The 26,157-nt window shown below is 42.9% G+C and overlaps 1 protein-coding gene across 12 annotated transcripts in view; it reads left to right on the top strand.

Annotated features, from left to right (window-relative positions):
• The window catches only part of EPB41L3 (erythrocyte membrane protein band 4.1 like 3), a 133,095-nt gene that overhangs the window by 37,216 nt on the left and 69,722 nt on the right, over positions 1 to 26,157 (top strand). For 11 of the 12 annotated variants that reach the window (XM_065890300.1, XM_065890306.1, XM_065890303.1 and 8 more), the window contains exons 1-2: positions 9,715 to 9,897; positions 12,788 to 12,985. In XM_065890300.1, coding sequence (XP_065746372.1) covers positions 9,715 to 9,897; positions 12,788 to 12,985 — 381 coding nt within the window. Of the gene's footprint in view, positions 1 to 9,703; positions 9,898 to 12,787; positions 12,986 to 26,157 lie in introns of those variants that run through there. The other variant, XM_065890311.1, reaches the window with a different exon arrangement.

Below are 26,157 nucleotides of genomic sequence, written 5' to 3'. Positions count from 1 at the left end.
GGGTAAAGGGCTGCTTTCAGCAGATCACCCTACAAATATAATAATGATGAAAAAGTCTGAAATACGGTGAGAATTACCAAAATGTGACACAGAGACACGAAGTGAACAGTTGCTGTTGGAAAAATGGCGCCAACAGACTTGCTTGATGCACGGTTGCCACAAACATTCAATTTGTAAAAAACCACGTTTTCTACAAAGCCCAACAAAGTGAAGCAATACAGTGAGGTCTGCCTGTATTTAATGACCACGGGGCTGACAATAATGGTTACTTTGTATGATTTTGTAAGTATTAAATGGAAACAATAGTGGCTTGCCGGGAGTTTTCCCATATGTTTGATTTCCTTTTCTCAGCACTGGAAATGCCTTTTTTTCTCCTTATGTCTTTATTGATTCGATCAAACATTATTTGTGCCCTGTGAGTCTTCAAATCCCTACCACCCAGGCTCCTTTAAAAGGCAAGATACAAATATTTACAGGCAGCTTACCTTCCGGGTCCTTAACAGCGTCTACTTTCCCCTTGGTTTCCCTTCTCATTCTCACCGCGTGTCCCTCTGGTGACTATTCCCTCTAATAGTCTAATGCCTGCATGAAGCTTGCCATTAGGAACTAACCACAGAGATAAAAGCCTTGAGACACGCGTGCAGTTTGAGAAAATGAATCCGCCAGATCTGCATTCTGTCACTCATCTGAATGTTCGGGGCACGTAGGTGAAAGGAAGACCAGCCTTGTATTCACGAGGCTCAGAAACACATACTGTTCGTTCGTTCGTTCATTTTCTCACCATCTGGTTGTAAGCATTTTCCTGGATAGACAGGCGATCAGAGCACAGGTTTTGTTCTCGGGTCCTTTGAGACAAGCCCTTTTTGTCCCAGCTGTCCTCAACCCTAACCTCTAGAGAAGCCTGAACCCTGGCTTCTCGACCAGGTACCCCCAGATACCAGAGGGGATGCTGCCCCTCAGTAAGGTGCAAAGGTTGGGGGTTTTGGCCATCACCTTGCCCCTGTTTTGAAAATGAATGGTTCTGGGGGAGAGAGACCCATTTCAGAAAGAGCCAGGCAGCTCTTGTCGGTGGTGGACGACGGCACAGGGTCTGACTCTGTTTTAATTTATTCACTCTCTCTGGTTCACACCTCATTTCTCACAGATGCAGAGTCAGATGCTGGGTAATAGAGAAATATGCCCCTGCATTAAGGTGCCAAAGATACATTTTTGCTGATAAGTTCTTCGCCAGAGATGGAATCGGCCAGCAGTACAGAAGAAACACATCTCCTCTTCTCTCCTCTTTTAATTTTAGCCATTGAATTCTTGAAAATTTTAAACAATGGAGTCGGACAGTTATAACTTGAAATGTATGTTGATGGCGTCTTGTCTATTTGAGGCCCTCCACAAACAACGCTTTTAAAGTTGGAGCTGGTAAAAATCTAGACATCCATTTGAGGCTTAAAGCCACCATCAGTGGAAAGTTATAATTGTTGAGACTCTAGAAGCAGGGTAGGTACCATTCGTATTTTCTCTAGAAGCAACAATGATCATTTTGTTTGTTTTCCAGAAACTAGCTGGCAACCTGCTATGGAATCTCAAGGGCTTGCACTAGATTAGAAACTAGAATTGTGATGTTTTATGTTTATATATAGATACAGATAGATAGATTAAGTAGTAAAGATAAGTGCATAAAGAAAAGTAAGTAGTAGGGAAAATAGTGTGTAAAACAAAATATAATGTTACAGAAGTTTAAATTTACCCATGTTTGATTTACATTGAATAAAAGAATAAGGTAGCGTATCAGCATCGTGAATTATAGATGATCACATAAGACAGTGATTTTGAAAAGCTGTCTACTTCTGAAATAAGAACAGGAGGTTAAGAGTAGGTTTTATTGCTATTACCGAAGCGCAGAACTTGCGTGGAAGAAAGAGCTCTGTTATCAGAGGCAGAAACTCAGATTTCATTGTTGGCCTGTGCTTGGACAGATGGACACCTACTGACGTGGAGAAGACAGAAGTGGAGCAGATGGGGGGCTGGGGGGGCGGGGGCGGGGGTGGGGATCAGTGCTTTGGATGGAGAAGTGTTCAGGGTTAGGTGCCTCTGAAATACCCAAGGAAGCGAGGAGAGCAGTGGAGTCAAACTGTGGATCTGAAGCTCAGAGAGGTCAGAGTGAGGAACCTGTATCTTGGATGTGCCGTTGTATTTGAAACCGAGTGAAGGAGCTCTGATTCTAAAGACCTGCAGAGTTTAGAAACAGGATGAGAAGGTGGGTGTGAAGAGCAAATGGAAGTGAGGCAGAAGGAGGAGGAACATCAAGAGTGTGTCAGAAACACGGAGAATTCAGAGATGGGAAGGGACGTCACATGGATTTATTGCCGTATAGGGAGGTAGCTGGTAACCTTAGTAAGATTTACTAGAATAATGGGGAATACTCTGAACGATGAGTGGGAGGGAGGGCGTGGTGACAGCACAGGGAGGAAATTCCTTCCAGAAGTATGGCTGTGAGGAAGAAGAGAGAAGTAGGGCCATCCTGGAGGGGTGGAAGTGGGGGTTGTAGGAGGGTAGAAGGCAAGGTCAAGAGCAGTTGTTTGGGGTGAGTGTGTGTGTGTGTGTGTTTGTTTAATGGATGATACTGGGGCTTTTTTTTAATGCAGATAGAATCCAGTAGAGGGGTCAGGGGATATTACTGTCTTTTTACTTGCTTGATGTTGGTGGTTTTGGTGGATCAGTGGATGGTATCCAGGAGTCACAAATAACTTAAGCTGAGTATATAAATGTCTACTAGCCTCTCTTCTGTACATTTATGTTTGAAATACAAAAGGGGGGAAAAAAGCTTGTGTATTTTTAAAAAAAGAATCGTTTGTTAGTCTTACAGTCCTCTAGGCAGGTAACTGGTGTGAAGGGTTTTTCTTTATGAAGTGCTTTGTTATTCTGTAGGAATCCTGTTTTATATGTAAAGGACAGAGATTTTTATGGAGCATTTTCCTGCACTAAAGTCCTAGGTCTGTGTCTTTTAATAGAATTTTCTGTGTCACTGAATTTTCTTATCTGCAAGAGAGGTAGATACGTAAATTTGAATGCAGAAGCTAATTTAGCAGTCATTTTTTAGGAGATGTTAAATTTAGAGATGCTACTTCCAAAAGTGGAAGAGATGAGGATAAACTGACTTTTTTCTTCTGCAGAGTAAAAAATTAGAGCTGAAAAGGAACAAAGTCTGAAACGCATGCCAATGACCATTTTTTATAGGTGAAATGAATTGGGAATTGGGAATGATTTCATTCACACCTGCACAATGCCGCCTTTTAAGCTGACTACCATTTCTTTTGGTAGTCATTTAATAAATACATCCCTGAGGAGAGGCATAATGAAATACAATTTATGTTTCTTGAAAAGATAAAGGACTCCTCTCGCCATTATCCCAGTACACGTAGTAAATGTCCTTATGCCAGCTTTTAGGGTTTGGAGTTCCTGGGATTCCAGACCTTTCTAAGCTGAAGCAAGACACAATTAGCAAGTAAGTTTAATATAAAGAAAGGGCACAGTTTAAGCCAAAGCTAAGCATAAGCATTTTGTATCACTTTACGTTTGTGATTGCAGGTGATGGTGTTACTTCCAGTAACAAATGACTGACAGTTATAGGTAGTCCAGAGTGAATCTATCAGAAGAGAAGGGAACATTGGAAAATAGTCATCTGTAGTGAGTCGGAAAGGAAAATGTGCAATTTCAAGTGGCAAGGGTCATCCAAGAAAGCAGGGAATGAGTATCTTAGAAAAAAAAAAAAAAACCAAAGCAATGTAAATATGAAAATCTGATTTTAAAGCATGTTTTGGCATTTGGGTATAAGATTGGAGGTGTACACTATAGAATTATTAAAGTAATGAGTTAAAGTAAGGACTGTATTTAGATGCTTATGATTTTCATTGTGTGCCATTTAAAAATCAGTTTAGTGCTTGCTTATATTGGCATGTGGGTAGGGAGGAAGATTATTAAAAAAAAGTTTTGAAATTGAATTTACCGATTGAGGCTGTCGATGCTGTTTACTCATAGGTAAACTTATGCCTTTTCAGATATGTGGAATTAAATATTGATTCTAGTGAGATTCCAGAATTCAAAAGCCTTACAGTTTTAAGGTTTCTTACTTTACTCTCTCTCAACATCAAGGGAAGTTTTATTTTATTACAGTTAGTCAAAAAAACAGCAATGATTTTTATTCCTTGTATCATGCACATAGTGCTGGGGGAAACGATGCACCTAGGAGATATTTGACGAGGGCATAGGATTTTATTTGAGGTTTGAGGTTCTGTGATTTATGTGATGTGTGACAGGTAAGGTTTTATACGGTGTATTCATAGGTAGAAAATAATGGTAGGTTATTTTACTGTTTAAGTAGTTGATAGGTGGTTCCTGGGCTATGTCCATTTTGCATTTTTATTCAGCTTTTGTAGAGCTGGCTCCCTGCCTTCGGGACGACGTATAGAATTAAAGACAAAAGCCAGGTACTGAATGGTTTCATAGTAAAAGTCAAAACTGGGATTATTCCTTTACTGATTTTGCTCTTCTATTTCATATATAGTGAATCCTGGGGCTAATGTCATGTTTAGAAAGGTTTTTATTTTAACACGTATGCAACCACATTTTCAAGTTTGGAGTGCACTGATGTGAGATGTATAATACCACAACGACTTTTGTGAAAAAAGTCCTTAGGTTTAAAAAGTAGTAAGGAAATTGAGAGAAGATGGTGAAAGAGGCAACAGGTTTGTCAGCTTAACCAGAAAGAAGATCTCAAGTTTCCGGCCTTTCACTGTCCCCTGCACCACCCCCAGCCCGTCCCCTACCCCCACCTCACTTAGTCATCACTGATTTCTAGTCCGAACCCCTTGTTTTATGGAAGGGGAAGTGGGAGAGTAAAAAAAAAATTAGTCACCCAAGACCATACATGGCAACTTATTTGCTGCTGATTATTTTCTTGTATTGTATCTATAAAGATTATACATAGATTTTAAAGTGACTTTTTAATTTTGAGATATGATTCTGGTTTTCTGCTTCTGTGACACTTTTGACATCTGATTACTAAGTTATAGCCATTATCTGCTGAAACACAGATAATAAGAACAGAGAACCCTAAGTAGGATATTCATAGAAGATAGAAAATATTGAAGGTATTCAAATTTCTTCAATAATATGATTTATATGCTAGAACTGTCCTGTCTAGGAAAAACTAAGCATCTTCTTAAAATATGCTTTTTCTAATAGTCATTTATGTTTTACTTTGTAAATTCATGACCTAGTGGCTTTTAGGTTACTCTTTTATAGAGGTTCTCTAGACCACCTGAACATTTTCTTTTCTGTGTTTCTGGAAGACCTTTACAACTACTGATAAAAGCATTAGACTGTGAACAGAACAACAGTGTCTATTACCTTGAGAGATTTGATTTTGAAAGTTGTAACTGAGTTCCGTTTTCTATTTCTAAAGAGTAGAAATACCTACTCTTTACCCACCCACTTAAGAGAGATCTTACAGTGGTTAAAAACTATAAGGAATAGTTATTACACTTTTAAATGCATAGTTATATAATAAATGGGGTTGATTTTATTTAGTCATTCATTAAATTATTATTGAAATACCCACTATGTTCTAGTTTTCAGATATAAACAAACATGATTTCCCCCCTTGAGTATATGGGGAGGAGGTTGAGAGATGGCTGAATAATAATAAAATTTGATGCATTATGGGAAGGAAGCAATGAGGCACAATTAGGATAACTGTGCAACAAGGGAAAGCCTCTCTCAGCCAACACTTGAGGAACGAGGAGTCAGGCACTTGAAGAGCAGAGGAAAAAATGTTCTCAGCAAACAGAGCAGCGTGTCCAGAAGACCCTGAAGCAGAGCAAAGCCCTGATGTGGTTTACACACTGGAAGGAGACCACGTGGCTGGATCTCAGGTGGACGGCCGGGTGGGCATGCCGCTGGGTGTCGATAGGGTGTTGAGGCCTCAGCTTGGCCATGAAGGCCATGGGAATTAAGAGTTTTGATGTTAACTTCAAGCACATTGGGAAGTTATTAAAGGATTTTCTGTGGTGAGCGACGTGACTGGATTTATGTTTTATGAAGGTCAACAGAATAGAGGTGGATAGGAATCGAGGCAGTGAAAAGGGAGTTATGGAAGGATGCAAAACTTTCTGTTGTATATTAATAAGGAAGACAAGGGAAAGGAAAATGTCAGGGGTGACTTCTGCAATTCTGGCTTGAAGGAATGGCATTGCCACTTATTGAGGTGGGGAAATTGAGGAGGGGAGAGAAATCAGCAGGTGCCTGTGAGGTGTCAGTGAGGAGTGTCCACTGCACAGCTGGACACTAGTCTGAAAGCTCAGGACAGAGGTTTGGACCAGAGATGTGAATATGCGAGCCGTTGGCATGTGGGAAGTATTTAAAGCTCTGGGGAAAAAAATATAGAGAAGAGAAGAGGGCCTAGGAGTGAGTTTTCTGGGACGTTCCCACATTTAGAGGTTGGATAAGGAGTAACCTGTAACAGTGAATGCAAAGGAGTCGCCAGAGAGATAGGAGGAAAGCAGGAGAGTGTGGGGTGTTCTGAATCACGTTGACAAGGCAGGTCTCATCACCTGAGTTGGGGCTGCTACGAGGTCAGGTGAGACAAGGACAGGCAAGAGCGGATTATCCTCTGTAGTGGCCGCAAGAGCAGCCCCGATGGAATCAGGCTGGAGTGGTGGCAGAGAAAGAGGAAATGAGGAAGTGAGACAGGGTCGACAAGACTTCTGAGAAGTTACGAGTAGAGAGCAGGGAAGTGTGGTAGTAGCTGCCAGAGGATGTGACATCAAGAGGAGGCTACTTTGTTGTAGTGAGATGGGAGCCACTCAAGTCTGTGTTTGGGTAGAATTTTAACCTGTAGAATGTGAATTGGATTCGGTGTGGGCTGGTTTACTGAGGTGCAAACAAGACAGAAGGATTCTGCGTTGTGTGACCCTCCGGAGCAGGTGGGCTGCCCTCCATGAGGTCATCCCGGGACCCCGGCTGAGGGGGGCGGCTCTGGCATCTTCCTCACCTTGGGGCTTCCATGATCAGGTCTGTAGTAATGACATCAGTCAGTATTTTCCAGACAATGGGAAAGGGAAATCTAGGGCAAGTGGCTTTCTTCTTATGAAGATGGCCTAAATATTGAATACATTTTCTCCATTGTATCAGGGGTCCAGACTTAATCACATGGCGCCAACTCGCTGTGGTCTCCAACTGGGTGGAGGCGTGCCAGCTGAAACTGAAAGTTTGATTACTAAAAGAAAGATGGGAAAAATAGATTCTGGAGAGAGTCTGTTTCAGCCACAGACTCTGGGCTCCTTGAAGGTAGGTAGGGTGCAGGGGGTTACCACATAGTTATCTCTGCCTCTAAACCAGGAGCAGTGCTTGACTTATATTTGGTACTTAATAAGGGTTGGGTGAGTTGAACTGATTATTAAAATTAATCCTCCCCCTCCTAAATGGTAAAATTCAACCATAGACTCTGAATTACACTATCACCACCTCTGCCTCCCCCTCCACTGTTTTTTCTGTAGACTCGACACTTTGCGGTATAAGCATAAAAATGCGAATATCATATTTGCCTTCAGGATTTGCTTGAAAATGTAAGAAGGAAAGAGAAAATGTTTTCGTTTTATGTAGATCCCTGTCTGGCTTTGCATTTGGACTTGATATTTACATTTACATTGGGTAACTGAGCACATGCCAGGTTGACAGGTTTTTTATTCAACAGACAGAATAGCTGGTGATTGTAAAAAGTAACCTTAAACAGAAAGCACAGATACCACATTTAGTTTATAAGATAGATTGGTATTTGTAATGTTTCCCTCTTCAAATTATTAAGCATCTTCCAATGTGTATTGTGAAAACAGGAACTAACTTGTAGTTTTACTATGGAATTTTATTTTTCATAAAAATTCTACTCATACTAACGGGTGTATCATTTGCTTAAAGTATTACACTAGCCCTTTGCTCATGGTATTTTTACCATAAAATTAGAATTAGGAAGGCAATTTATGTGATTATCTGAGATATTCATTTTTGAGATCTTTACCACATAGCTAAGATGAGAAATTACTTAAAATGACATGGTGACCACTGGTATAGCAGCTCTCTTGCTGCTTAGAGCAAAAAATGGCTTTAATTATAGCAGTATGTCTATTAGTAGTAGGAAGAGGTAACAGCAAGAAATAGGTTCTTGGGCTTCCCTGGTGGCGCAGTGGTTGGGAGTCCGCCTGCCAATGCAGGGGACACGGGTTCGTGCCCTGGTCCGGGAAGATCCCACATGCCGCGGAGCGGCTGGGCCCGTGAGCCATGGCCGCTGAGCCTGCGCGTTGGGAGCCTGTGCTCCGCAACGGGAGAGGCCACAACAGTGAGAGGCCCGCATACCACACACACACACAAAAAGGAATAGGTTCTTTAGATGTGATGATGTTCACATGAGATCACATCTCATTTGGCAGATGTGGAAACTGAGGCACAAAATACTTATGTCTTGACAAGGAAGTTATAAGGAGATGGCAGTTATATTTTAGGGCATCCTTTTTAGGATGTAAGAGCAGATTATTCTATGTCAGGATCTGTTGTTTGAGTTCCTGATGGGATATGAGATGGACAAACTTCTTCAACACTCACGGGAAATAGGAGGGAACCAGGAAGAAGCCTTTGAGAGTGAACTTGTGATGAGCGGGAGAGGTGATGCTACCCGGCTTCCCTCCGCCGTGGCCAGGGGTGGTCCAGTGCGGGACAGGTTCCTCAACACCGAAGAAGCCGCTGATGTACTGTGGTTACTCGTTCAAAAGGGAATAACAGGGACCTCCCTGGTGGCGCCGTGGTTAAGAATCCACCTGCCAATGCAGGGGACACGGGTACAAGCCCTGGTCCGGGAAGATCCCACGTGCCGCAGAGCAACTAAGCCCGTGCGCCACAACTACTGAGCCTGTGCTTTAGAGCCCAAGAGCCACAGCTACTGAAGCCCACACGCCTAGAGCCCATGCTCCGCAACAAGAGAAGCCACCGCAATGAGAAGCCCGCACACCGCAACGAAGGATAGCCCCCACTCGCTGCAAGTAGAGAAAGCCGCGTGCAGCAACGAACACGCAATGCAGCCAAAAATAAATAAATAAATTTATTTATTTAAGAAGAAAAGGGAATAACAGTTACGGGAAAATCACGGAGGGGGAGGGTGTTTGTTCGCAGAAGAATGGATGGATTCACAGGTGTGGAAGGGCAGAGCAGGGCCCCTGGGAAGGGGAAAGGGAATGAGAAAGAGTGTCCGCTTCCATTACTAGATCATCGTTGCCAGAGATTAAAATGTATCTCCAGCTGATGCAGAAAATTCATTTTTCTGAAATTAAACGTATCGAAGTTAGGTAATTATTATGACGGTAATGTCATTTCACAGTCATCTGTGGCAAAAATCTAATAGAGATAAAGCCTGTGATCGTTCCAAGTTAGCATTTACTACTAAATGTTCCTTTTGAGACGTCGACGGGCACCCGTCCTTGTGGTGAATTGGGCAAGGCTGTTGTTAGGTATGTGTGGTGGGATCGTGTTTTGGTTCTTAGCGTTTCTCCATCTTTCCTGTGCTGGTTTCCTTCAGCCGTTCACTGTAACCTCCCGCCTTTCTTGCCTGCCTGGGGGAGGTCACGGCACCGAGTGATGGGCCCTTCCCGTTTTCTGCTTGCAGAACAATCGACCATGACAACCGAATCGGGATCAGACTTGGAATCGAAGCCGGAGCAGGAGGCCGAGCCCCAGGAGGGTCGCGCAGGGGCACAGCTGGGGGCGCAGCCAGGAGCCGAGCCGGGCACTGAAGAGCAGCCCCGGGCACTGGAGCAGTTGGAGGAGGCGGCAGCGCACAGCACGCCCGTGAGGAAGGAGGTGAGCCTGGACCACCCCGCACTTGCGAGCGTCCCCCCCCCCCCGCCCCCAGAACCCATGAAAGAATGTTTGCTGAGCTTTTCCAGGCTTTGGTCTGACCTTGGCCTCTTAGCACTAGAGGGAACCACCAGGGGTCATCTGCTTGGCCCCTTCTGGTCCTGGGCAGATGGAAAGCTAGGCTATTTTAAGGCTTTCAGTGAATGACATTCCACAGCCTTGCTTGGTGACGCCTTCCTTTGATGAAAGCATTTGAACTCACACTGAAATCTGGACTGCAGGTCAGTGGTTTTTGTCTGGGTTTACAGGGAGGCTAGACACTGCTCTGGCGGCTCTAATTATGCGTCCGGTTGTTTATTTAAGCCTTGGGTTCAGAGCTCTTGTGATTTTTCCCTGGGGCCACTCTGACCCTAAGGTTGCCAGCTACTCATAGTGGGTGTTCATGCCTCTTTCCCTCTCCCGAGGACATGTCTATTTTCAACTCTGTTACCTCAACATGTTTAAGTTGTCATGGATATGTGATTATTCCTTTTAAAAGCTTTCCTACAAAATATAAAGCACGATTTATACCTGGGCCTTGAATGAATCCGTGTTTAAATTCCTTTGGCTTGAAACTTCAAACCTGGAATCAGCATGTTTTAGGGTCCCGACTCATGGGTTAAGGAAATCTGGGAGTCCCTACACATGGTTGACCTCTTACAGGTTGGAAGTATTTGTGTCAAGCCAGAAATTCTAGAAGATGTTAAGAGACATGAAGGAAGTGGCATGTCTTTGGAAAACACAACACATTGGTTTAGCCTTAAGCTACTAGGTGTTTACAGCCTGATTATTTTCTTTCTTTTCCCATGGTATTTAAGTTCCGCTTTTAAATGGAATAAAGAGTAATGTTTATTTTCATGCTCTGTAAATAGATGCTCTGTCTGATCTCAGGCATTTTGTGCAGGGAGCTGGGGGTTGTCCTTCAACCTGCCAAACAGAATCAAAGGAACAGGTGCTGTCATTATGGTTTTCCTTTATCTTTTCTTTTTATGGAGACGTGATGGTGGTAGTGTTTTGTTTGTTAATTTTCAGATCTTCAGAAATTTAAAGTTACTAGACTGGATTTCTCTCTCTCCTTTCCTCTTAACTCTGAAATGAAATAAACGTGAAAGTGGGGGAAATTGGAGAGAAGGAAGAGTTTCCATACCCAGATATGATTAGACATGTGTATTTAATAAATGGATTGACTTTCTGTAGTCAGACGTTTGAAACTAAAGAGGAGTGATTCGAAGCCACTGGAGGGAAAGGTGACTGGCAGCAGAGTCACGAGACTTTAGCCCTGCCTCCCCCCTGGTTATCTCAGTGGTCTCAGAACTCTTTCGAGTCCTCTGGACCTCAGCTTACTCATTTACAGAACGAAGAGATCAGAAAAGATCATTTTCTAAGATTCTTCCACTCAGATTCTCTCATTCACACCAGGTGCCCAGTTATGTTCGAGGTAGAATGAAGTGTGCTTTGGTATCTCGTGGTGATTAAAGCGTGGGCTTTGGCTGGATCTGAATTCCAGTTGACTAGTTTGGTGACCTTGAGAAAGCTGCAACTCTCAATATGGTCTTACTCTCCAGCCCATGAACTTTAGCCACCAGGGTGGTGGTATATTCATGAGAGAGGAAATTTCGTGCTTATGTAAGGGGCCCAAACTGAGTTTCAAAACATATCTTCCTTTGGACTTTCAGAGTGTATTTGCAGACCATGGAAGCATGGAAGCTGTGGTCTGGCCCTTGGGTTCAATGTGCGTTGATGGTCATTTAATACATAGAAAAAGGGCAGAAAAAGAGTTGTTGGAGGGGAGTGCACAGGGAGACTGCCAAGGGGACTGACTGAGGGGAGGACTTTATTGTTCATAGGATGTCCTCTGCAGTTCTGAGTCTAGCTTGGACTGGACTGTTGTGATTTGAAAGCAGATTAAAGCTTCTGGACAGATTTGATCTGTTCTTATACTAGCTCATTACAGTGAAGGGGGAAGCAGACTTAAGGGATTACTTTGTAGTGAATTTCAGTGCTGCTGGCTTCATTGAATTGAGTTAGAGCTAAATCAAATATTTTAACAGTTGTAAAATTACTGAGAAGATTAATACTTGAATCTATGTAGGCCTTACAATTTATAAGATACCTGGTATGTTTATGGGACAGTTATGGGTCATGGAATAAAGGAGGATCCAGTGAATGAAAGAAGCAGAATACATTAGGTTAAATCTTAGATGCTTTATTTGTTTTTAAGGCTTATACTACCCAGTGCCTTTTTTTCCCCCAATTGAAGTATAAATGCTGTGTTAGTTTCAGGTGTACAGCAAAGTGATTCACTTATACATGTATATACATATTCCTTTTCCGATTCTTTTCCATTATAGGTTGCTATAGATAATATAGTTCCCTGTGCTATACAAGTAGGTCCTTGTTTATCTGTTTTATATATAGTAGTGTATCTTCGTTAATCCCAAACTCCTAATCTATCCTTCTACCACCCTTTCCCCTCCAGTAACCATAAGTCCTCTCACTGTGTCTGTGAAAGCCGATGCCTTTTAAAAAGTCAGGAGCCCACTTTTGTACCCTCCTTTGCTTAGTGGAATCTTGATGGCATTTGCTAAGAGCTTAGCACTGCTAATGTAAATCCTTGAGTCAAACTGAAATAAGGCCCTATGGGTACATTTAAACTGCAGAAGTTACTTAAGTGTAACTGTTAGCGTTATAAGTATTTGTATATGTATATCCATTCCTAATATCCTAATTCAGACATCCCTCATCCTTTAGGAAATAGGAAAGCCTGTTTCTAAAGTATTCTGTTATTGCCTGAGCAATGCAATATTTATTTCCTGTCTTGCAGTGAAAACTGTCCATTGTTTGCTCTTCGCAGGTCACTGACAAGGACCAGGAGTTTGCCGCCGGACCTGCCAAACAGCCCGAATATCAGCAATTTGAAGACGATAAGCTTTCCCAGAAATCATCTAGCAGCAGACTATCTCGATCTCCATTAAAGATTGTCAAAAAGCCTAAAAGCATGCAGTGCAAAGTGATACTTCTGGATGGATCAGAATATACCTGCGATGTAGAGGTAAATGTATATTTTAAAACTTTTTTTTGTCCCAGATATTGAGAGCTGGGAAATATTGCTGTAAAGCATACAAGATGCCTCTTTGTTTTTCCAGAACTCTGGAAAATTACTCAGACCCAGTTTCTAAACACAAAATTATTTCCGAAGTCTCTCACAGAGGATCAAATTACTGAAAATACTTATAAAGTCCCCAAAATGTTACAATCGAGAGAAAAATGTGGTCTTTAAAAAAAAAAAAAGAAGAAGAAGAAGAAGAAATCTCTAATACTTTCCATGGTAGGAAAAACATTTTGGAGGCCTTAAAAATCAAGTGTTCTTTAATATCCTGACTATGAGCTAACATTGAAATGAATTTTACCTTTTCTGTTTGCGTAACTTACGGCCAAGTTGTTAATTGGTAGAAACTTGGAGATTTCTGTATACAGGAGCGGTAGGATGATTTGAACTGTGAATGTCCTTTTCTTGCTTGGAGAACGGGTAGTTTTTAAGATGCACGTGGTGGTGGGCATTGCAGCTCGAGTGTAAAGGGGTGTGCTCCTCTGTGTTTTTTTGTAAAGAAAACAAAAATTCTTCTGAGAGAAGGGGCAGGTGAGTGACTTTTGTCAGAGATGTTTGGCCAGACCAAGTTAACAAGTGAGAGCGACACAGGCTGTTGAGAGTGGCGGCAATGGATGGTTGTTGAGCTCCCGGGTATCACGGGGACACAGGCTGGGCGTGAACTCCGGCCAGAGAATCAGGTCTGCCCTGTCCACCACCTACCGCGTCTTTTTTCCCCAGCTGGGAGGGAGCAGCTTGCTCATTTTGCAAGTTGATTCCATTTCAGATTGAATATTTTCATTCAGAGAGCTACTCTCCTGCCTCCATCCCCTTGCCCTTGGTCCTACATGGGCATCGCACATCCCTCTGTGCCAGACACGCCCACCACATTCCTCCAATGGTCCCCTCTTCTGCCCCGGGGTGCTGAGAGTCTGCTGGCTCCGCAGCCAGCGTACATCTGTGTGTGGTCATGCATTTCCGTTTCTCTTTTCTCAAGACACAGCCAGCAGCAAGCCCACGTGATCCCCCATGGTCCACGTTCATTTGTCTCCTCTTTCTCTGCCTACAGCCCCCGTTTCATTCCTTATAGTTTGCATAATGCACTCATGCACCAGTGCTTTTCTTGGAACAGAAGATTTAAATCCATTTCGTGTTGATAACGTCATTTAGGGTGGGGGTGGGTTATCAAATTATTACAGATTGCAGGGATGTAGAAAAAAAGTTTTAGATAAACTCTTAGATCAAAAGAGAGTCAGTCTACCATATATTAATTTAGAGAATTTTTGTTATCGTATAACCTGACAAATATTAGTGGGTTACTACAGGGAATAAAATATGCGTTCTAAGGTTTGCAGTGCACAGGTCCATTTCTTGCATTTCGCTGGCTCTGATTTTGGCTAATTTCTTAGCCCAAGGTGTTCGATTATTGATTTAGATGTTTATTCTGGAAATGAGAAGATCCAATAATATACTTTTACCTGGGTTTTACTATGAAGCTTAAAGCACTTCTGTAACCTTTAGCGAGGTTGCATTTTTCCAGTGTGGATCTCCCTTCCGGAAAAATTCATCGAAGTCAAGAGGAGCTCTTTTCCTTAACTTGGAGGCAAGTCTTTCTACCGATTGTATTTATGTAATGGGATAAATAGGGTTCCCTGGCAGTCCTCTAGTCACGACTACCAGAGTTTTCTAAAGAACAGTCTAGAAGAAAGTTGATAGTGTTTCCTGTAGGGAGAATAAATGCCTCAGGGCTGACCCCAGTGCCCGTCATGCTGATCCTTTTGCTAAATTTATTTTATATCCCGCGCTTCAGATTCATTCCAGCTAATCTGTGTTTTTCAGTACAGCGTTTTTGGTTTGTAATTAACTCTGGGTACCACTCAGTGTTACTTTTAATGTCACTGTGAAGACTGTGAGTGGCATGGCAATGTTGGTCAGCTGTTTTCTTTTATAATAAGGTATTTTTATGAATTGGACAGATTCTTAAGAGTAACTTTTTTTCTGGGACACACAAATCCTTGTCAGCAGAATATTCTCAGTGTCACAGCAGAAGAAGGTGTGGCCACTACTGACATCCTGACAGCCATGGAGAAGATGGAGAAACGTGGAGATGCTAAAGTGAAATGGGTTTGTCTGTCACCTACTAGCTGGATAAGAAAAATGGGTCGTGAATCGGTGACGTGGTTCTCAAGGTGGCAATGAGATGCTAGTTGAAAAAGCAGATTCAAAATGCTGGACTTCCCTGGTGGCACAGTGGTTAAGAATCCGCCTGCCAATTCAGGGGACACGGGTTCAATCCCTGGGCCGGGAAGATCCCACATGCCGTGGAGCAACTAAGCCTGTGCGCCACAACTACTGAGCCTGTGCTCTAGAGCCCACGAGCCACAACTGTTGAGCCCACGTGCCACAACTACTGAAGCCCGTGCGCCTAGGGCCCGTGCTCCGCAACCAGAGAAGCCACTGCAAGGAGAAGCCCGCACACCACAACGAAGAGTAGCCCCTGCTCGCTGCAACTAGAGAAAACCCGCACGCAGCAACGATGACCCAACGCACCAAAAAAAAACAAAATAAAAACAAAATGCCTCTGCTTTTAGATACAAACTATGAAAAGTAAAGCTTTGCTGGCGAGGTACACGGGGTCTAGCAGGTAAACAGAGGTTGAAAAACATTGTCCTAGAGAAGGTGTCCTTCAGCCTTTACTCTCCTCAAAACTGAGCTGTTAACTGAATCTTGGGTGAAGGCACAGCACACACGCAAAAACAGCTCGACAACTTTTTTAAGTGATAAGGGCTTTAGAAGCAAGGAACAGCCCACGTGTCAGAACCCAGGTTTCTTAAATGGATGGTGTGGACACTGAAGCAAAGTAGCAAGATAACATTTAGCAGGAGGGGAGGTAAGACTTCTCTCTGTTTTTAAAGATCAAGTGCAAAACAGAAATAGGTTTGGAGGAAGGGCCAGGCAGACTTAGTAACAGTTCAGGTGAAACTCAGCTTTGGGTTTAAGGTGATTACAAACCCAGCAGGAACCAGCAGTGCAGTGTGGCTGTCAGGAATGTCCTGGAAATCACAGGCTGCTTCCAGGGAGTGTAGTGTCTAGTTTGTGGAAGGCAGTGAGTAGTCCCCATTCCCCTGCTGGGAGGTCCCATTTGTGTAATTCACACGTGATACACATGCTCCAGAGCTGCCAGACTGGGGAGTGATTTCAAGGGACTTCTTAAATCTTCTGAACCTCATTTTCCTCACCAGGAAAATAGGGGTGAAATAAGGCATCGTTGGGAAGATGAAAGCAGATAACTGATTTACACTCTCTGGGATGTAGCAGATTCTTGATAAATGGTACCAGTTTAACAACGATAATAGCAGTGAACTCCGACTTAAGCTTATTCAGCAGAGAATTACAGGATGGTGAGTAGTTTGAAACCTTCCCATGCGAAATGATTCGAGAAAGAATGTGTTGAAGATGGAAAAAAGGTTAGGAGGAGACAGGATAGCTACTTCCAGCTACTTGGAAGGGTTGTCATTGAACGTCATAACATTTTTTAACGTATAGGAAGTAAAACTTAGGAAGAAGTTACAGGAAGTCAGATTTTAAATAAGCAGAGAAAGAATGTTTTAAAGTGGTCATTGTCAACCTCGTGAGGATGTGTGCTCTGCTGTTGGGATTCCAGCAGAAAGCACAGGTGCATCTCTGGTAACCAGCAGCTCCTGGGTGTAATCTCAGACCCAGTGGCTTCTCATACCCCTTCCTGCTCTAAGATCCCGGAGAGAAGAGGCACCAAGCTCTGAACGAAGAAGCAGGATGGCCTCCACGACCCCTGCCCCAACATGTGTGGTTGTGAATTAGGAACAGGATGCAGGAGACAATAACAGGCATAACGTTTGTTGCATTGAATAAGGCATCAAAAAAGGCATTTTATTTTAATGAACTCTCTATGCCTAGCTGTTATTCCCCTGTGGCTTATTTTATGCCTTCATTATAGTTCTCTTTTCTTTTGAAAGCACAAGGTAGCATTTCCCCTTGCCCAGAAGTGCTACAGCGGTAGAAAGCCAGGACCCTGAAAAGCAAGACACAAGAAGCAGTTGCTTTCTGAGAGCAGTGACTGGACACTGATTAAGTCTGCAATTCCTGCCCCCGGTGTTCTGATGGGAGGACCTTACCGATTGTCCTGGAGTTTTCGAATTTCCCTCTAGCAATAGGCTTAGATCATTGTGGCATTCAGTGTTTTTCCATTTGAGAGAGGTTTTTCCTCAGTAATTTTTTTTCAAACTCTTAGTCTTGATTATCTAAAATATAAAAAGATCTTGCAGGACTTTCCTGGTGGCACAGTGGTTAAGAATCCGCCTGCCAATGCAGGGGACACGGGTTCGAGCCCTGGTCCAGGAAGATCCCACATGCCTCAGAGCAACTAAGCCCGTGCGCCACAACTACTGAGCCTGCGCCCTAGATCCCACGAGCCACAACTACTGAAACCCACGTGCCACAACTACTGAAGCCCTTGAGCCTAGAGCCCGTACTCCGCAACAAGAGAAGCCACCGCAATGAGAGAAGCCCGCACACCACAACAAAGAGCAGCCCCTACTCGCCTCACCTTAGAGAAAGCCCGTGCACGGCAATGAAGACCCAACGCAGCCAAAAATAAATAAAATTAATTAATTAATTAAAAAAAGAAAAAAGATCTAACTATGAGTAAAATACAAGAAAGGGTCTTAACAATAAGTAATTTGATATACACGTTTGGGCAATGTTTGCAGCTACCCGATTGTCACATCCGCCAGCGTAATCGCTAATATTGCTGTTCCCTTCTTGTCATTTTTACTGGACCATTAGAACATGCAGGCTACTTCCTATGGCCAGTTTGTCATCATCGTTGCTGTTTATTTCTTGAACATGAATTTCAAAAGAGAAAAAAGTACCCCCTTCACAGCAGCTGTGGAAGCAGTGCTCACCATGTTTATTTCAGGTTTATTTCAATCCCATTACTTCTGGGTTCCTGGACTCATCTGAGTCTGATTAGAGTATGATGAATTTCCTGATGACCAGCCAGTTAGAAATGTTTCACTCCTATCTAGTCTGATATGGTTTTAGGAAAATGAGTCAGACAGGATTTGAAATTCGAGTCCATATGTCCTAATATAGGTGTACTGCTGCACATAGAAACATCTTAAGCCATTTTTGGGTGTAGTTTGGTTTGTTCTCCACAAGAAACCTAACCAGTGGAGGAGGCTTGAGCATAACTGCAAAAGAGATGGAAGGTGGACCAGGTGTTTCTCACAAGGTTCCACCCTGTTTCTCTGTGTGCGGGGACCTGGGCTCTCTCTCCTGAGCCCCGCACGTTGCTGTTTTAGTAGTGAGCGAGACTCAGTGCTTCTGAGCCCCAGGTAACCCCACGTGGGTCTGGAACTCCAGGAGAAGTGCCAGTGACTCAGCCACGCTGGAGAGACCCTTGCATCCAGATTGGGGCAAATCTAAAAGCTACTCAAGTGCAGCAGTAAAACCTTCAAAGCCTGGCCCACCCCCTCCCTCAGGTTTGGCTGTGTCCAGAGGCCTGCTGGTTGATGGGCTCCATGACTGAGTACCATTCGGATCCTGCCGGAATCGGAGAAACGGTGGCGTTCACTCCAAAAAGCACTTCTTGATACCACCTAGAGATGCTTCCAAGGGGCCAGAGAGAAGGGAATTTATGGCACTCCGTCCCCTAAATGTGCTTGTGTCACCTTTTGACTACTGGTCAGGGAGGGACTGTTTAAAAAATCTCTAAATGCTCTGCCTTGCCCGTGATGCAATTAGCGTTTCAAGTCATACTTCTGTTTCTTGTATTCCACTAACTGGGATTTGGTTGGAAAAACGAAATCAGTGTCTGAGTTTTCCAGCTTCTCTAGGTTACATGATTAAAATGCCTTACGATCCCTTTAGATGTTCTTGACTAGACAGCAAATAGAATTGCCATAATCCAGAAAGTTGAATAGAACACCTATTGCCTTTCATGGATTATAAGAAATAGTAATTGTAAAAAATTCAACATAAGAATTTTTGTTGTTATTGCAAGTATTGTTCTTTCAACAACTACATAAGTCAGAGGTTTTGATTCTGTGTAATTGTATAAATTACGATTTAACCTCTCAGTGGGTCTGTGCTCAACTTTATGTCTTTACTACATCAGACCATCTGCCACGTGCTGTAACCGAGTGGCCCAGTCCTGCAGCAGCAGCTTTCCTGCCTGAAGATCAGTGCCCCCGGGGACTCCCGACCATGGCAGGGCTTTAATTAACTCGGTTCCCTTATGTGATGACTCTTTGGTGCAACCGTAGGAACAGTTACACACAAGGACAGTTAAAAGGCACCTGCTTATTTACCTGACATAGTCAATGTTCAGCCTTCCCAAGGTGTTCAGATATGACCTCGTGAAGGTTTGATTAAGAAAAACAAACCCTTTTACTAAAATTGTTAAAACTTTTCTCCTGGTTTTCATTTTCAAAAAGTAACAGACTGATAATCCCTCATGAGTGCAGGCATGGTCTAGTAAACACCCTACATAGTATGAAGGTTAAAAACAAGTATAACGGGCTTCCCTGGTGGCGCAGTGGTTGAGAGTCTGCCTGCCGATGCAGGGGACACGAGTTCGTGCCCCGGTCTGGGAGGATCCCACGTGCCGCGGAGCGGCTGGGCCCGTGAGCCATGGCCGCTGAGCCTGCGCGTCCGGAGCCTGTGCTTCGCAATGGGAGAGGCCACAACAGTAAGAGGCCCACGTACCGCAAAAAAAACCCACAAGTATATTTGTCGAGAAATAAAACTAGTAAAACCCTGAGGCATATCACATACCGTGGGTTATGTTTTGGAAGCTGAGTGAATTTGAACCTGAGTGCGCACTGGGGTGATTGTTTATCAAAGGCAATAATCCCTGGGGAGTTCTTTTTGACTTCACTCTCAGTTGTCAAATGGAGTGAAGGCCCGATGGGAGATTTGTTTTCCAGGTGTCAATATTTCTGACATGCAGTGCCGAAACCCCAGGTTTGCTTTTTCACTCCGCTGTTCCCTTAACTCTTGACTTTCTCGTTGTATTTTCCAGCTACTTTGTGTTGCTGATTTGATGAAATGAACTTCCGTGCTCTGCATTCGGGCAGAGGGGCTTCGTAAGCGAAATGCGCACGCATAGTTTTACCTGTTCCAGTGTGCAGTGTCTTATTTATCTTTGTCCTTCGTATAACATGGTGGTTGACTTTCACATAGTAGGTATTCATTACCTATTTGGTGAAGAAAGCAATCTTCCAGGTTTAAGAATAATCCAAGTTTTCTAGTTCTCACCATCGAGTGATTTAACTTTGAGGTTTTACTTGATATTTTTATATCTAGTTGACTTGCTTAAAATTTGCCTCCTTCCGCATCTTCCCCCTCTGAGAGTTTTCACATGTGCTCTAGAAGAAAATCTTTTAACTTCCTTTACTCTGTTTGTGGCCTTCGGCGATGATGGGTCAGCCACTGACACCTTCCCCTGGGCTCAGCGGAGGAGGGCCCTGCGCTCTCATGGCTGCTTCTCCAGAAATATGTCCCCTTAGCACACCTGGGTTCGGGCTTAACTTGAGGTTTGGGGAAAGAGCATGTAAAAGACAGAATTACCAGTTAGTGTGTGGAAATGTAACAGATTTCCGTATATTAGTTTTGTGTCCAGCAACTTGACCAAATTCACTGGTGAGCTTTAGTAGCTGTCTGGTGGCGTCTTTAGGATTTTCTGTCTGTAGCATCACGTCATCTGCACTCAGTGACAGTTTTATTTCTTCTTTTCCAATTTGGATTCCTTTTATTTCTTTTTCTTCTCTCATTTCTGTGGCTAGGACTTACAAAACTATGTTGAATAAACGTGGCAAGAGTAGGCATCCTTGTTTTGTTCCTGATCTTTGGGGGGAAAAAAAGAATACGTTGTTACTCCAAGTGCTATTCTTAGGTGCGAAGGACCGAAACCCTGCTCCTGAGTTCCTAATCAGCGTCATCCTGCCTGGCACCATTCTGCTTCACGTGCCAGGTGCCAGCTCGTGTCCACTCTAACTCAGCCATAGCCCCAGAAGCAAGGGAAGTTCTTCCCTGCTTTAGTCCAAGGCATTTCTCATTCCCCAGCTTGTTGGACGGCAGCCGATCCCTCGTATAGCGACCACAGCCTCGCATTCACACAGGGCCAAGCCGGACAGGAGTCTCTGCCACCAGTGAGCTTCTTCAGCCTCCTTCCTAGAACTGGACCTTTATTACAGCTTCCAAAAATCTCTTAAGGTGTTGTCTCCACCAGGCACCTCATTCAGATCTCTGTATTTTCTTGAGGACGTTGATCAATTTGTACGTGGCAGGCACCGAAATAGTTTTTAACGAGGGAGCGCATCATTCAAGTTTTAATTATGATTTGTCTTAATGAACCTTCTTTTTTCTTGTTTACAACAGTTCCAGTCCCTAGAACTAACATCACACAGTGTGCAAAAGATGCCAAGGAGTTTTACTAATTTTGCAGAGGCTTTGATATAAAGTATTTCTTGAGGGCCTGTTACGTTCCAGGCACTGAAAACCAAGAGAGACAAAGACTTCAAGCTTAGATAGGGCATTGTCTTCCTCATAGGGTCCACAGTCTTAGATCTGGAAGGGACATTGGAGATAACTTTGTCTCCTACCTCATTTCACTGAAGAAGAAATAGGCCCAGAGCACTTCATGGTGTGCCAGGGGACACACAGCCCAGAAAGGGCCGAGAAGGGCTAGAACCCACATCTCCTACCCTCTGCTCCAGAACGCTCTTTACTGGGGGCATCAAAACATAAAAAGTCTGTAGCAGCAGACAGAACAAACCGAAATACAGTATTTACTGCCAGCATGGACTTGTGAAATAGTAGGACACAAAGAGAAATAGAAGGAGAAAGATCTGCTTTTCAAATTATTTAATAATGTATTTAACTATCTACTTTAGTTTTAATTCTGTGAGCATTTGACATCAAATGGACCAGTTTTTCTAAATTTTGTGATGAAACTTTCAAGTTCTACTTATGTTTTTATATTAGTTATGCATGTAGTTTGGGGGTAAGGAGAAGGAAGTGAGGCCACACTGGGCTTCCTCCTCTGTTCACTTTCTCATCTCCTTTCCTTCTCCCCACCTTCACCCCTACATCCTTCTCTCTCCTCCCCTCCCCTCTGCTGGCAGCAGGAAGCAGACATGCTAAAGGGGCTCTCCTTTTAATAAATGGTGCAACTTCACTCTGGCCTGAAGTGGTGTAATTGGGCCTCCTCCCTGGAAACAAAAGGGCCCTGAGGTTACAGGCAGATCTTATCCAGGAGACAGATTGAGTCAGTGGAAACGACGTTACCTTCTCAAGACTTCTTAAACCTAATTTCGCAAAAAGATTGCCAAGGCTTTGCTTTCGGCTGTACTATCATGAAATAAGATACTCTGTGAGATGCGTGCACCCTTATGTTCATAGAAGTACTGTTTATAGCAGACAAGACATGGAAACAACCTAAGTGTGTCCATTGACAGATGAATGGATAAAGAAGATGTGGTATTTATATACAAAGGAATACTTACTCAGCCATAAAAAAAAATGAAATGATGCCATTTGCAGCAACATGGATGGACCTCGAGATGTTCATACTAAGTGAAGCAAGTCAGACAAAGACAAATACCGTATAATATCACTTATTTGTGGAATCTAAAAACAAATGATACAAATGAACATTTACAAAGCAGAGAGAGAATCACAGACATAGAAAACAAACATGGTTACCAAAGGGGAAAGGGGGGAGGGATAAATTAGGAGTTTGGGATTAAAATATACACACTGCTGTATATAAAATAGATAACCAACAAGGACCTACTGTTTAGCACGATGAACTATATTCAATATCTTGTGATAATCTATAATGGAAAAGAACCTGGAAAAGAATATATATGTTTATATATGTGTGTGTGTGTATACATGTAACTGAATCACTTTGCTGTACACCAGAAACTAACACAACACTGTAAATCAGCTATACTTCAATTAAAAAAACAGAAAAGATACTCTATGAAGAGTAGAAAAACAATAATATTTTGAGTAAGAAGGGGAAAACAGCTGGGGAGGTACGATGCAGAAGCTCTTCAAAGTGGGGAAGGGAACAGAGTTCCAGGCTCGACTCCCCTCGGTGCCTTAACACAGGATGACTTGAAGCAAGTTGTACAGCTGTTACACCATCCTGCTCAAAGTGGAAAGGCAAGTCTGAACTGGGGCCATAGTCTCCATGCCTTCTGGAGAGAAACAGTTTTCACCAGTGATTTTTTTTTCTAATTTTCCTGATCAATTGCCACTTCATTTCATAATTACAGCATTTCCCCCGTGAAAGACAGGTTGTAATTTTCAAGATAATAGCATCTCCCTTTAGTTAGCATTTAAATAGATGCCTTTCTTTTCACGGAGGATGTCTTGGCTCTGCAGGAAGTTTAGGAAGAAGACCACTGGTATCGGCTACAAGATGGGAAAATCATTTCAAAGTTAGTTAATAACCTGAGAAGATCTCTACATGGTGGATCATCTCTTGAATTTGATATTACCTTTTTTATTGTTGTTACCTTCAATTTCAGAGGCGGGTGTCTTTGACCTTGTCTCAAAATTCTGCCGCCTCCGAACAGCGCCCATGACCTCTTTGACTACAGAGCTGAAGTCTTGTAGAATCACAGGTTCTTAGGGTCGGAGGAGGGCATGAACTCTAGTTCAGTCCTGCAAAATATGTACATGGTGTGTGTGTACACAGACATTCCAACAAAATACAGAGGTAGTTTCGGGAAGCCTGGAGGACAGTGTGATGTTGAGGCCCTGTTGTAGGGACACGGTGAAATAGTTACAGAGAACCAGCTTGCACACACTTACTGGCATCCACGCACCAGCTGATCTGGTCTAAAAGGGAAGCGCACACAGGCAGCAGTTAGCGTCAGGATTTAGCTGCCACCGACGCCTTATGGTCCAGCGTCTCATTGGCACAAGAAAGGTGGTGAATGCGGACTTCTTAGTTTGAAAGATGTTGTGACTTAAAAGGAGACATTAAACTGCATTCATGAATGCCTTTTGTGGTATTCCTATGATCACGTTACTGTCTATAGCAAAGGAAGAAGGGAATATCCATCCTAGTGCTATTTCAGCCCAGTCTTCCTGCTGTTTGGATATGGCAAATAAATAACAGGAGATGGGGAAGTCAATGAGGAAATATGGAGAGGGAAAAGCTCTGCTAAAATGTTACCTAGTGAAACTGAAGAGCTTCCTTCCCTGCTTTTTTGTTAGTAACACATATGCCATGCCTGACATTTATTGGCCATAAACTAATAAATTACCTTGGCCAGTCTGGGCACTTATTTCGAGGCTAATAGTGTATTAGCTTTAAATGCAAGCTTCCTTTGGGGATATCGATACATGGAAAAGGTATTATTAATCATTCTTGCCAAGGTTTTATATTTTCCTTCTATTTACTGATTCTCTCAAGGTTTCTGTACCAGACAGACATGCTCAGATCATCTATAGTTGCTCCGGTAAACAGAGGGCCATTTAAAAATTCAAAATTAATTTAAAATTGGATACAGCTGTGTCAAATTTTTAACTTTCTTAAATAGCTGTGGACTTCTGCTAAGACACTTGTTCTGTCAGTTTCTTTCTAAATTTTTATTGAAATATTGTTGCTTTATAATGTGTTAGTTTCAGGCATACAACAAAGTGATTCACTTATACATATATTGATATATATGTATATATATTCTTTTTTAGAGTCTTTTCCATTATAGATTATTACAACGTATTGAATGTAGTCCGCTGTGCTATACAGTAGGTCCTTGCCCTGTCAGTTTTTATGCTGCAGTGCTCGAAATATGTCCCTGAAAGAATAGTGGAAATGTTGAACTCTAATTTTAGTTTTAATCCCTTCATCCAGCAGTGGAACCGGCATGTAGTGTTTTAGTAAAAAGGATCACTCACGCCCAGGCTTTTACAAATGTGTTTATGAAACTCATAATGTACAGGTGTCTTAATAATTGAATATATATCAAGGTATCACGAATCAAAGCAGACCAGAGAGTTGTTGTACAGTAGAATACGTTTTCTCAGTTGACTCTCTAAAAAAGTGAATTAAAAAAATTTTTTTTTAATTTATTTCTTTTATTTATTTTATTTTTGGCTGTCTTGGGTCTTCATTGCTGCGCACAGGCTTTCTCTAGTTGCAGCGAGCGGGGCCTACTCTTCATTGAGGTGCACAGGCTTCTCACTGTGGTGGCTTCTCTTGTTGCAGAGCATGGGCTCTAGGCGCGCGGGCTTCAGTAGTTGTGTCACGTGGGCTCAGTAGTTGTGGCTTGCGGGCTCTAGAGTGCAGGCTCAGTAGTTGTGGCGCACAGGCTTAGCTGCTCTGCGGCATGTGGGATCCTCCCGGACCAGGGCTTGAACCCGTGTCTCCTGCATTGGCAGGCGGGTTCTTAACCACTGCGCCACCAGGGAAGCCCAAGAATTGAATTTTGAGCCTCAGGATATTAAACTGTGGGAGGCGGTATGTGATAGTAGCGCCAGCCTGGGTGGCATCTTGGTTTGCCATTTGTTTGTAAAGTAGGTCCCTGCTGGACCTACAGTGACTGGCTAATTTGAAAGGCTCGCTAACCTTATGGAACTTCCACGCTATAAAGCATAAGGCAGATCCTTCTGGGCCTTGTCTCTAAGAATATAAATATAAAAGACTCTGTATAGAGAGTGGTAGGTTTTTAACATAGAAACAGAGTCATAGCTTCATACATTTTAGAGGTTTGCTTTTATCCTTCAATAGGTAAATGGATAAATAAACTGTGTTAGAACCCAGACAATGGAATAGTATTTAGCCCTATAAAGAAATGAGCTATGAAGCCATGAAAAGATGCGGAGGAACCTTAAATGCATGTTGCGAAGTGAAAGAAGCCAATCTGAGAAAGGCTGCATACTGTATGATGCCGATGCCATCTACTCTGGGACATTCTGGAAAAGGCAAAACTATGGAGACAGTAAAAAGATGAGTGGTTGCCAGGGCTTGGGTCGGAGGAGGGAGGGATGGATTGGTTGAGCACAGGATGTTTCAGGCAGTGCAGATTCTCTGTAGGATACTGTCGACACAATGATGTTATTGTACATTTGTC

The sequence above is a fragment of the Phocoena phocoena genome, chromosome 13 (assembly GCF_963924675.1).
Source record: "Phocoena phocoena chromosome 13, mPhoPho1.1, whole genome shotgun sequence".
Classification (NCBI taxonomy): domain Eukaryota; kingdom Metazoa; phylum Chordata; class Mammalia; order Artiodactyla; family Phocoenidae; genus Phocoena; species Phocoena phocoena.
Note: the sequence above shows the minus strand (reverse complement) of the source record. Positions and strands in the feature narration are given on the sequence as shown.